The 13,318-nt window shown below is 32.6% G+C and overlaps 1 protein-coding gene across 4 annotated transcripts in view; it reads left to right on the top strand.

Moving 5' to 3' along the window:
- The window catches only part of LOC145330872 (coronin-1A-like), a 58,539-nt gene that overhangs the window by 7,642 nt on the left and 37,579 nt on the right, over positions 1-13,318 (top strand). For all 4 annotated transcript variants that reach the window (XM_080175536.1, XM_080175537.1, XM_080175535.1 and 1 more), the window contains 8 exons: positions 465-524; positions 707-761; positions 1,237-1,369; positions 2,114-2,169; positions 3,633-3,708; positions 5,264-5,333; positions 6,221-6,345; positions 7,249-7,328. In XM_080175536.1, coding sequence (XP_080031662.1) covers positions 465-524; positions 707-761; positions 1,237-1,369; positions 2,114-2,169; positions 3,633-3,708; positions 5,264-5,333; positions 6,221-6,345; positions 7,249-7,328 — 655 coding nt within the window. The remainder of the gene's footprint in view (positions 1-464; positions 525-706; positions 762-1,236; positions 1,370-2,113; positions 2,170-3,632; positions 3,709-5,263; positions 5,334-6,220; positions 6,346-7,248; positions 7,329-13,318) is intronic.

Genomic DNA, 13,318 nt, shown 5'->3' with positions numbered 1-13,318 from the left:
AAAAAATCAGGAGGAGAAAAAAAATAAAAAATTTTGCAGCAGGTGAAAAAAAATGAATCTTATGCTGAATATACACCCCTGGATTCTTAATAAGTTAATTTACTTTGTTTGTTGGTATGTCGGCCATGCCTCAAAAGACCAGAGGTGGATTCTTAAAAAAAATTGTCTTCGTGATTAGTGGGGCAATTTTTTAAAAAGAATCCACCTCAGTATTATACCTATATAAACGTTTCTTGATTTTCAATTTTTATGAAGTGATTTTTTGTGACTACTGAACATCTCCGCTTTAACTCACTTTATTGTTCCTTCATTTCCATGATTTTATTTCTGCTCTGAAACTTAAAGATTTAGAAATTAAGAGGTTTCACTGCAATGGAGAACAAGATCGGTAGAGCAGTTTGCGAGATCCATTGGTACAGACAGACACACAGAGTGACATCCTGTTACATATTTCTATTATTCAGGTTGGGAAGCTATCTGGCAACAACATGTAGAGATAAAGTTATCAGAATTATTGACCCAAGGTAATCATTTTAAACAAAGGGGGAGGTAGGTTGTGCTAACCTAGCCTAAAATAACCTATAAAATGCCATTTTAGAAATACCACGAGTCGCCAGTTAAAGGGCGTTGCCACGAAATGGACTATTCCCAATATTTATCTTTTAAGAATATTTGTATTTTTGAACAACTTGATATTTGTATTTAGATCTGGCGAAGTATTACGAGAAGGGCCCTCACATCAAGGCAATAAAGCAGCAAAGGTAAATACAGGGATATAAGGATGGCACTATGGATTTAAAATTCATATTTGTGGCTGTTCTTGACTTTGGTTGCTAAAACATATGCAACTGTTCTTTGGCCAACTTTCTAAAAAACATTTTCATGCACTCTGTTCATATTTTTCCGCATTTTTAAGGTTTTATAAAAATTACATTAGAATTAGTAGGATATGTTTCTGAAGAATTAGGGTTGTATTTATTTATTTGCATAAAATTTTGCGTATCTCATTAAGTTTTTCATCAGATTTTTGCTGAAAATTATGAAAGATAATTTCTAGTCTTTGATGTCACGGGCTGTTCATTTCAAAATGTGTATCTAATTTTGATATAGTAGTAAGGTTGTTTTTGTCTGTATGTTAAGTTTTAAATTACTACTGAACCGATTTTTCTCTCCATATTAGAGCAGATTCACATAGGTCCAGGAGTAGTTTTACGCTTTTTTATTTTTTTTTATTAGGTTGTATACCTGGGAGACACGGGCATGCTGGTGTCCACAGGATTCTCCAAGTTTTCAGACAGGGAGATTTCTATATGGAAGGAGGGAGATTTGAAAGAACCTGTCAAGACAATTAATTTAGATTCTTCATCAGGTTGTTCTTCATCTATCTTATATTCATTTTCTATCAAATTATCGATGTGTTTTGTATCTGCCCAATAATCAATAATTTTATGTTAACCCAACTTTTTGTTATACTAGCGGCTTCGCCCATAGCCTCTAGGGGCTTTGCCCCAAGAGGTGTGATCAAACCAATTTTTCGTATTTTAGATTTAAAAGAAAAATTTTTTTAAAAAATTTCTTGGGGGGGAATATTTTTTTTTTTTGGGGGGGGGCAGGGTGAAGTCGATCCCACTATTTTAATTTTAGTTTTAAAAAGAAAATTTTTTTTTTTAGGGGGGTTGGTATTTTTCCTTTTTTGGGGGGTGGGGGGTGTCCCACCCCCCAAGAAAATAGTTATAAACCTTCCCGGGACTAATGAGAAGCTGTAAAGGAGAACCCGATCGGTTCAGCGGTTAGCGAGATCCTTCGCTACAGACAAACAAACAGACAGACAAACAGACAGACAGACAGAAATCGTTCTACTTTGTTGTCAAAGGGGAATAACCACGGTATGGTTTTAGTCTATTTTTATAATGCTCCATCTTCTTATCTTCGAATTCAGGCCCTCTAAGGGCTGGAGGCGAAGAAAATAGTTTATAGGATTATAACTTTAAATTAAAATACTAATTTTTTTAAAATTTTAAATTACTTTTCACTCTTAATTCATACCTAAATAGGATTCCTTTGAAGTACTGTAGTAAAATTCTTCTATTGATATAAATTTACTTTATTATAGGAATTTTGAATCCTGTATATGACCATGACACAAGAATGCTCTACATCATAGGAAAGGTAAATCAATTCTAACAATATGTTTGTGTGTTACGAACAGCTTAGGTTTTATAAAAATATCTGCATTTACAGCTTTGTTAGGTCCTACGACAAACGCAGGAGTCCTAAACGTCGGAGTGGATAAACGCAGGAGTGGATACTTAACCTAACCTAACCTATTTTAACCATTTTTTATGTTTTTTAAATGCCTAACCCCTGCGGGGGGCTTATTTGTATATTCATATCTTAACCTAACCTAACCTGTATAGAAATACCTAATTAAATTAATATTTTAACACTCCTGCGTTTGTCCACTCCGACGTTTGGGACTCCTGCGTTTGTCCTGGAACCCTTTGTTATACGGTAATATATATATTTTTTGATCGTTTGATTTACAGTTAAGTGTAATATGTATATGAAAAAAAGGATCTTTTCCCGAGAGATTCATCCTTCAAATTTCTTTTACAACCATAAGTACTTGTTTTATTTTAGGTTTCTCTTATAGTTTGGCTTAAAAAAGATGAAATTTAATTGTGTTCTAACTTTTGAATCAATAATATAAGGCTACAGATTATTATTTTTGTTAATTATTAGGGATGTGAAACATGTCTTATTCTATGAAATCCTTGCATATTAATTTTGTTTCATATAAAAAAAAGTTATGCAAAGACCACTGCTAGGTTAGAAAGAACCTATTTTTTGACATATATTTACAGGGGAGGGAGGGAATATTAGGCTGTTTGTTTCACTAGTTTTTTAGTATCGTTTTCTTTACTTTTATTGAATTTTAATTGATTGGTCCATTACATTGAGTGTACAAAAGTTTAAACCACTGATTGTAATCTTCAGAATTAATAATTTTGTTTATCATCATTGGGGAGGTAAAATAATTGATCGGCCATTGTCTTATCCCTTAAGAATAAGATCCCTGCATATTTACCAATAATGCCATTCCCATCTGTATTTCATAAGCATACTGAATATAGATTAATATTTCTTTTTAAACTTGACAGTCAAGAATGAAGACTGGAATTTATTGAATAAAATTTGCACTTTAAACAACTTTTCTGACATTTTTCAGATTTCTGAAAAAATACAAGATTATAAATATCCATTATAAAACATATAGGTATAATCCCTCGGTAGTGGAGCACTTTACAGGAATGGACTAAAAACAAAGTGAGTTATACAGAAGAGGGTAATTTTGTTTATCAAAATTGAGAGTGTATGCCAATTTATCGTTCCTTGTGTGAAATATAAGATACACAAGCGGCTGCGCTCCTAGCATTTGGTAGCTATGTATAGTGTATTATACGAAGGAGTAGGGAAGGAAATAAAAAAAGGCTAAAACCATTCTAAGACCTAATTCTAAAGATATAATATCCTAAAACCATCCTGGTACCTATTCTGTAAATGCAAGCTACAAACAAAATGCACATGACTACTTCAATAGGAGCAATAGAATAAACATGATATTTATTCAGGGTGATGGTAATGTACGATACTACGAAATTATAGATGAAGAACCTTACATTTGCTATCTAAACGAGTTTATATCAGGTATTCTTTATTAGCGGAGCTACTCTATATTTCACTTTATCTGTCCATCCATCCGTCCGTTAAGCTATGGATGGGGGTAATGTGACTTTCTTGGCTGCAATTTAGGATATATGTTGCAGATTTTTACTAATTATACTTATGTATTTTTTTTGTGAAGATTTAATATTAATAATATAGAAATATAATATAAAATAATTTAGATGCAGACAAAAGAGGTCTTTGAAAAAGGAAGGAAGGTAGTTGTCTGTATATACATCAATACTATAGATCCGTTCTGAACAAAACAACCCCTATGACAGATCGAGATTAAAAAAACTTTTCATTTTTGTGTGTACTCTAACTGCAGTACCTAGTACATAATGAAAGTTATTAATGTAAATAATTAACTTTATTTGATTAAGTAAATAGAGAAATGCTTTGTTCTTTACTTCATCTCATTACTTACAATGTAACTATACTAACGCTAAGCCCATTAGAAAGACACTCTGGAATTTTTTTTTTTTTTTTTATTATTATTTATGTTTGTACACCAGGAGACATTTGACATTTGAAAAAATAATCTCTTCATCAATTCTAATCTTTAGTATTTAGATGATCGTATAGAATTTCCGCCAAAAAAATGTAAAAATTGCAATCAATCTTTTCATTAATTAATTTCTTTTGAAACAACCAGGAAGGATTATCAAATTTAATATCATAAAATCATACGCAAAACTAATATTTTTTTTATGAATAGTAAATGTTTTATTCATTTCATGAATTTATTTTATATATATTTATTTTGTATCAGTAATGCACAGCAAATTATATGAACAAGTCCCCAAAGATTTTAGTAATCTTGATTAGGATTTAGGTCTTAAAAACTATAATTGTCAAATTTTTCAAATAATGATTCTAATCTACAGAGGGTGCAATTTTACAGGAGTAATTTAAGGTGTATCCTCTATTTTCTTTTCCCTCAAGAACCCTGTTCATATTTTTGTCAAGGTTCAAGTAGTACATGTGCGTACCGATATGAGAGAAAATATGATTTTCTCGACTGTTAGATAGCTAAAATTTTTAGTTAAGATTTAACTGCGCATTTAGTATTTACATTGTGTCCGTCTGTCTGTCAGTCATGCTTCGAAAGCCATACCTAATCATTTTTTTAGATATCGTGATTTTCTTTGATTTTTATCCCCTTATACTCTTCCTATCTTTTTTGTGATATTTGTACAAGAGGCCTCTAGTGGTACTTTAACTGTTTGCATATTTTTGTTCAAGTCTCTACGATACCCACGGTCTACCTATGTTGCGCTCAAGTCTACGAATATTTAATTGTTTTTCGATTTTTTTTGTGTTTTCTCTTGGGAGGATGGTGGTACCCTCTCCCAAAATAGTTATAAACCTTCCCTGGACCTATGAGAAGCTAGTCTGTTAAGGAGAACCCGATCGGTTCACCGGTTAGCGAGATACTTCTGTACAGACAGACAGATACACATCCTGTAACTTTATTATGAGGATTGATGTTGCCATCCTTATTTTTTGATGCATTTTATCAATATTTTTTTTCAAGGATCGCCTCAGAGAGGGGTTGGTGTTATGCCCAAGAGAGGAGTTGACGTTTCTGTTTGTGAAATTTTCAGGTAATAATAATGGATAAATAATTCTTGGATCTTACACCAGATTTTAGATCCCCCCCCCCCCCTCCGATATTACCGATTTTCGTGTTCTCCAATAAAGTGAAACTCGCAGCGGGTTAAAATAACCATACCCCTCCTCCACCCTCGTTACCCTATCCCCTTACCCTTCTACTGAATGAGCAACCCAAATTCACGACAATTTTTTCCTTGTTACCATATCTTGCACATTTAATTTTCAATGTAAAAGGCCTTGAAGGGTTAGTTTTTATCTTTCTTTTTATCGGAGTGGGGACAAAACCGCAACAAACAAAACCGCGATAGGGACAAAACCGCGACAGGGACAAAACCGCGACAGTGACAAAACCGCGACAGTTAAAAAATAACAGAAATATAACTATGTAGGATTTTTTTTGTAGAAATACATGGCCGCAGCGCTCGGCCCCCTGGCCTGCCTAGCCGCGGGCGCTCGGCCCCCTTGCCCATAACCTAACCTAACCTAACTATTGTAAAAAAAATATTAAAAATTTGAAAATATCTACCAACCCCTTTTTGTAAAATCCACGAAATTCTAAACTATAAATAAGTTAATGTACATTAAACATTTAAACATATAGGTTAGGTTAGGTTATAGGCAAGAGGGCCGAGCGCCCGCGGCTAGGCAGGCCAGGGGGCCGAGCTCTGCGGCCATGACCTTCTAGCAATAAGATTTTTTTATTATAGATTTTTTTGCAATGTCGCGGTTTTGTCACTGTCGCGGTTTTGTCACTGTCGCGGTTTTGTCCCTGTCGCGGTTTTGTCCCTGTCGCGGTTTTGTTATGTCGCGGTTTTGTCCCTGTCGCGGTTTTGTTTGTCGCGGTTTTTTCCCCACTCCTTTTTATCTATAAATCTAGACTGTACAAACTCCATGCGACCAAAGACCTAGTAGAACCTGTATCTATGATTGTCCCGCGGAAATCCAACGTGTTCCAAGCTGATCTATATCCGGAAACTCTGGCGCCAATACCAGCTTTGTCAGGTATAATCAAATTTTCCAATAAATCTGATCATTTCCGTTAGTTTTACTATGATCATGTTGTAAAATAATTTTCTACAAAAAAATTACCTACCAATAAAAATCATAGGACTGATCCGACTTCGGCTGTGCTTTTTTAATTTTCCTCTCCGCGGTCAACTGTCTATAAGCAAGAGAATTAAAACTTTTCCAAATTGTTTAATTTAAGAACTGAATGGTTGGAGCACCCTCCCCCCTTAACACGTATCTATTTTCTGTTTTTATCAAATTACAAGAGGCCTCTACGGGCACTTGAAGGATGGGTAGAGGGGAAGGCGACCATCCACTGCACTTTTCATTTTAGTCCTACCGGATCCGACTCCGGATCCTTGAAAATATTTATTCTTTAATCTCGAAGTCAAAAATACTTTTAATTTTTAAGTCTGAACCTAAACCTTAAAGATTGGCTCTCATCACGAGAATGTTTTTGTAAGTGATTATTTTATATAAATTTAGGTAGATTTTTACATAAAAATTTATACCCCAGGATCCGGATCCTTGGACTCAAAAACATGCGGATCCTTGCGGATCCGGATCCACAACTCTGTTTGAGGGGATGTTCCCTCCTGAAAAATAGTTATAAAGTTTCACATGACTATTACGAAGCTTTATAGTTAAGGAGAACCATATCTGTCAACGGTTTTATGCAGCTAATACCAATAACGAAATTAATTCGGAAAAATTCATGAAACCTATGTGTGTTTTTCAGCTGTCGTTGGGGGGCAACACATCGTTCAATTGACGACCTCTCCATTTGCCCCCCAAATACTATTTTAGATTTATTTTGCTTGTTGGTTATACCTTATTCCTAGGTTTTATGTATAAGAAATGTAAAAAAATATTGATTAAATTTTTAAATCTATTTAGCATCTGACTGGACAAGCGGAAAGAATTGTTCTCCTGTCCTGTTATCCATGAAAACTGCATCTAGAACAAAAACTTTTAAGGTACTTCCTTTTTTTTTAGAAGCAAAGCTACTCGATAGGTGTTTGTCTTTGTCTGTCCTTAATGTTATTTCATAATTTTTTTAGAATTATAAATATTTCACTTTCACCACCCAATTACTTTTCCCTTCCTTTAATTCTCCTTTTGTTCCCATATATGATCGTGGACAAAATAATGCCATATCTCCCGTTCATACGCCGTCATGCGTCAGGTAGGAATAGTGACGCAAATTTCAGATACCAGATTTCGCGATTTGCAAAAAAAATATCTTTATATTATAGAGAATTAAATAATCTTGAATTCTCTATATTTTATACTCTTATGTAAAGTAGTAAGGTTTTTATTTCTCATTGAAATAATTAAATTCTTCACTTTAGGGAAGCTTCACATTGGTCATGGCAGTGGGTTATTTTATTTGTAGTTTGGGGATTTTTTTTCTGCCCCGTCCCTACAAATCACCTGATTGCTAGGGACACAGCTGTTATAAAAAATTTATGTATCCAAAATTTTTATTTCAACCTCTTGTTGACTAACTAACTATTTAGTGTCATCCTGTCTGTCTGTAATGAAACTTTATAGACATGTTAATTTAAAACCCGGAATAAAGAAATAAGTAAATCTGCGAAAATAAAAAATAGAGAAATTACATGATGAAGCTTTTTATAACATCATAGATCTTATAAATGTAGATCACTAACGGTTAAACGCAGTTTTTTTTTCCAACGAAATGTTACTTTTTAATACAGTTTTTATAGAGTGACTTCCATAATTCAATGCAAGCAGGGAGGGAAGGGACAGTGGACTTTAAATTATATTGTTGCCCAGCGTTACAAACACGATCTCTCTTTTGCTGTTCAGAAAAATTTTGGACTTTTATTATAAATTGATTGGTTGGTGCAAACTAAACCCCGAACAAACATATTATGCAAATCTGAATTTTCAAAATAGCAGCTTTATTATTCATTTAGGATGATTTTACAATGAATATGAAATTTAGATGCCTCTTTTGGTTACAAAATTCCACTGTTATTTTTTAATTAATCAGCACCAATAAAGCACAAGATCTCAAAAACAGCATTTGGGGGAAATACTGGTGAACAAACATATTATGCAAATCCAAAACAAAGCAACAAAAAAAAGTTTTTTGGCACTTTTCTCCTCTTTTAAAGATTGATTATGATAAAATAATAATTTTTTAAGGGATTTATGCATTAATTACTATGAAATATAGTATAAGGTAGAAATTAATGATTTTTCTAAATAAGAAATGTTTGAAAAAAATAATTTCGATCCCTATCACTTTAGAGGACAGCTGCTGACCCCCAGTCTTATGGATGAACCTAAATACATGTTAAAGATAAAAATTACCCTGAAAATTATACAAAAATGTTTTTTGGTGTGTTGAAAAAATCTATTTTAAAATCTTGATTTTGAGGATGATGACCTTTAAGATGCCCCTATTGGTGGTGATGGTGAGCCAAATGTTATCAAAGTGCATGTCCATGATCACAACTTATATATTAAACTATGATCCAATTTTTGGAGTTATAGCATCCTCCAGCCCAGCATTATTAAAAAAGAAAAGAATTGCAATTTTATTTACTTCAATTCATAAGGTGAATACTGTAGTTTTTAGAAGATGGTTATATTTCTTGTCGGAAGGCTCCATTGGAGGCTGCTATGACTACAAAAAATGGTACATAGGTTAATAGACAAGTTGTTGTAATGGGCATGTACTTAGATAACATTTGGCTCACCATCACCACCAACAGGTGCATCTGAAAGGTCATCATCCTCAAAATCAAGATTTTAAAATAGATTTTTTCAACACATAAAAAAATATTTTTGTGTACTTTTCAGGGTAATTTTTATCTTTAACATGTATTTAGGTTCATCCATGAGACTGGGGGTCAGCAGCTGTCCTCTAAAGTGATAGGGATCGAATTTTTTTTTCTCAAACATTTCTTATTTAGAAAAATCATTAATTTCTACCTTTTACTATATTTCATAATAAATAATGCATAAATCCCTTTAAAAAATATTATTTTATTATAATCTATCTTTAAAAGAGGAGAAAAGTTCCAAAAAACCTTTTTTTTGTTGCTTTGTTTTGGATTTGCATAATATGTTTGTTCACCAGTATTACCCCTAAATGCTGTTTTTGAGATCTTGTGCTTTATTGGTGCTGATTAATTAAAAAATAACAGTGGAATTTTGTAACCAAAAGAGGCATCTACATTTTATATTTATTGTAAAATCATCCTAAATGAATAATAAAGCTGCTATTTTGAAAATTCAGATTTGCATAATATGTTTGTTCGGGGTTTAGCAGTGTTCACACTTTTTAACCAAAAATTATAATCTACAGAACAGTTATTTCTCTCATCGTATTATAAACAGCTTTCCGCGGATATAGAATGTACAATTATATTAGATTAAAACTAGTATTTTTAGCCCCGATGAGAACCGGTTCCTATCCACCGGATTCGAATGAATACGAGAAAGGATTTATCGTCCATTTTCTTAACCTTTAAGATTCCGTAATTCAAGATATATTGAATGACTATTTGTGTCTTTATCTCTGAAATTAAGTTTAAGGTAATTCAAAGTTATGAGACCCTTTGTGAATATTGATATTGCATTCTTCATTAACAAAATTAGATATTTGTTTTATATCACATTATTAGGATATCATTTTTATAAGTAAACATTAGGTTATAAAATTCAACGTTTACCTACTTATAGTGGGGGCGTGGTTCTGACACATTTGCGTAAACATGGTATATTTTTACCTGTACAGAGAGCACCTGGAGGTCTGGAGCTCCGGAACCTGGCGGTCTATCCAAAAAATCTTATCACTTGGGTAAATTCATCATATAAGAATGATTTTATCTTTAATAACCTATCCTCTCAGTCTAAAGATAAAGCCTTCTCTGGATATACAGTATGTCTTTTTATGAGAACTTTTTTGAAAGCAATTTTACCCCACTTATAGTTATCATAATTTAATGATTAATAGCTTATTTTCTCGATATTTTTTGTCACTATACTGCCCACAGAATCAGTTATATCTAGTTAAGTCCACAACCACATCCAAAGGTATTTTTGGTGTTGGGGGACTATGCTGGTTAGAAGAAGAAAAACGCGGGGGAAATTTTGACCCAAAATCTCAAAAAATGGATTTTAGCATTTCAAATTTTAAAATTTTCTAGTACATATGCCCAATAGTATCTGTATTGAATTTTAGCTATATATCTTAACTTTGGAGCGTTTTACAACCATTCTAGCTCAAACCCCGATAATGGTCATTTTTTTTGCAAATTTCTTGCTGATCTGAAGAAAACGAAGGTTGGAGTGCCATGACGTTTGTGTTTGTCACAACATAATTAAAAGATTTTTGGCTCATAGCGATAACCAAACATAATGTCCAATTATGCAAGGATTTTAAAACTTTGAAGTTAACAAATAATGATGACGTCATAGGTTATCAACGTAACAAGAATGACAACATTCATAAAAGCAAAGCTTAACAAACCAGACTATTGACCAAATGCAGTAAAAATTAAATAAAACTTATGATTTTATAAAGCAGAGGATAATATAGATCTTAAATTAAAACCCAACTAAAGTTGATATGTCTAAACTTGCAAGGCATGATGCTAGAATGTTATTAGAGTTTTTTTAAATTGTTCTCTAAAATCTTATCTAATTAGTCTAGGCATCACCATTTGAGATGGTTGTGTCATGTTAAAATAACCTGAATAATCTATAATACAAAGTAGCTTGATGTCTGTCCGTCAGTCCGTCTGTCTGTCTGTCCGTCCGTCTGTCCCTTAAGATCTCGGTAACCACTGAACCGATCGGATTCTACTCTTCAGGGTATATACCTATTGGTCCTGTGGTGGTTTTAAGCTATTTTCTTAGGGTTAAAAAAATAAATTGGGGGGGAGAGTATGGTTCGGAGCACCAGATTTTTTTTTTTTTTTAGAAACTACCTCATGGGGCAAAGCACCTAGAGGCTAGGGGCGAAGCCGCTAGTATTTAATAATATGATTAAAATTGACTTTCTGGATAATTGTAAAGTTGCTGGTTACGAACAGAAGGATGCTGCATATACTAAATAGAATAGATTTTCTCATTAAAGATACTTTTAAAGTTTTATTAAAATGTTCTGTAATTTTCTCTGCATTTATAATGTTTGCAATAAAAACTTTTATCAAATTTAAAAGAATATTTGTACCTTAAAAATCATCCACCGTATAGCATATTTTTTTTAAGCAAAGCTTTTGTACAATTATGGTCTGTACGTCCGTCAAATTCTGGATAATGATTTCTGTTATCGTTTAGAAAGCGAAGGAACTCTATAATTGTTACCAGAAAGTCTGCACGTCCATTTAAAAGATGTTGATTTTTAACTTTTGACAACCCTTTTGTGAATGCCATAATCATCATATTTTTGTAACAATGATGCCTAGGTCAACTAGGTACATTAGTTTAATCGAAGCATCTCTACAATCAAGCCCTAAAAATGTAAGTATGCCCTAAAAAAGAATCTTGTATTTATGCAATATTACAACAAGTAAAAATTATGTTGTTACCTTTGAATTCATATTTTACTCTAATAGATTTTGACACTCACAAGTGTAACTGTATGTTTGTTTGTTATACCGTTTAATTTCAGAGCTTCGCTTTTATGTATGTTGTCATCTTTGTTTAAAGATATATTTGGTCTTGTACTTTTTACCTTCCATGTGGGTTACAATTTTATCTCAGAATCTACTTTAATACTCAGAAATAGAAGGTATAAACAGACTAGATGGACAATTTGTTTACCAGTAGGAACACAGTGTTGAAACATATCTGACCACATTTTTGGTTAAAAATTTAACACATTTTGGTGTAAAAGAGCAGTTATACTTTCATTTAATCCATGTAATAAATCAACTTTAAATACATTGAATTTCTAAGGACAAACCTTAGCAATGAACCTAAAAGTTTAACGAAGATAAAAAAGGTTTTAAGTTGGATGGATTATTGATTCTGATTAACTGTCTTGGGTAATAAATATATTTTCTCGTATTCATTTGAATCCGGTGGATAGGAACCGGTTCTCATGAATACGAAAAAACTATGTCTAGCATCGTATTATATCCAGTTTTCTACGAATATAGAAATGTACAATCATAAGATTAAAACTAGTTTTTTTAGCCGGTGCCTTCGGCACCACGGGGCTAAAAAAACTAGTTTTAATCATATAATTGTACATTCTATATCCGCGGAAAGCCGTTTATAATACGATACGAGAAATAACTATTAAAATTCTACTGGTATGCATTGAAGCCATTAAAACGGAAAGTGTAATTGTTATTGAGATCTTAAAGTATGAGAACAAATTGAAACACCCTTGTAGTGTATAACAAAATCTGAATAATTTATTGTCAAAAACCTCCATCTACGTCTGTATGTTTTCTAGTTTACAATTGAATGCTTTACCTACTGATTTCAAAATAGACACTTTAAATTGTAGATTTTTAATGTTTGTTTCTTTTTAGTGCTATTTCTTAAAAGCTCTGTATTAAGTTTAAGCTTTCTGTGGTGCACAAAATTGACATTTATACCTTGATTCAGTAAATATCTATATCTTAATATTTATATTTTTATTGGAACGTTTATTTCTGAACATTTTTGTATATTATCTTCTATTGGTAGACAGATATCTAAGTGTTTTGGCAAACAGGATCCAATGAAGTGAATACGATTTCCAGAAAAAGTTCTATACATTTCTATTTAAGTCGTCGAAAAATAAAAGGATAAGTAAAATGCTAAAAATTTAATAATTTAAGGGTCTAAATGCTTAAGAGAAAAAGAGTTGAATGAAATAATATATCATAATAGGTGGGGGGGGGGGGGGGCCCGGGGGGGTTTAATGCAACCATCTCGTAATCAATTATTAAATGGCACTTAGAATTCGAATTTCGATCTGAAATTTTGC

The sequence above is a fragment of the Acartia tonsa genome, chromosome 10 (genome assembly GCF_053477335.1).
Source record: "Acartia tonsa isolate MP-2025a chromosome 10, ASM5347733v1, whole genome shotgun sequence".
In the NCBI taxonomy this organism is placed as follows: domain Eukaryota; kingdom Metazoa; phylum Arthropoda; class Copepoda; order Calanoida; family Acartiidae; genus Acartia; species Acartia tonsa.
The sequence above is the reverse complement of the archived record's forward strand: the minus strand, read 5'-3'. Positions and strand labels throughout refer to the sequence as shown.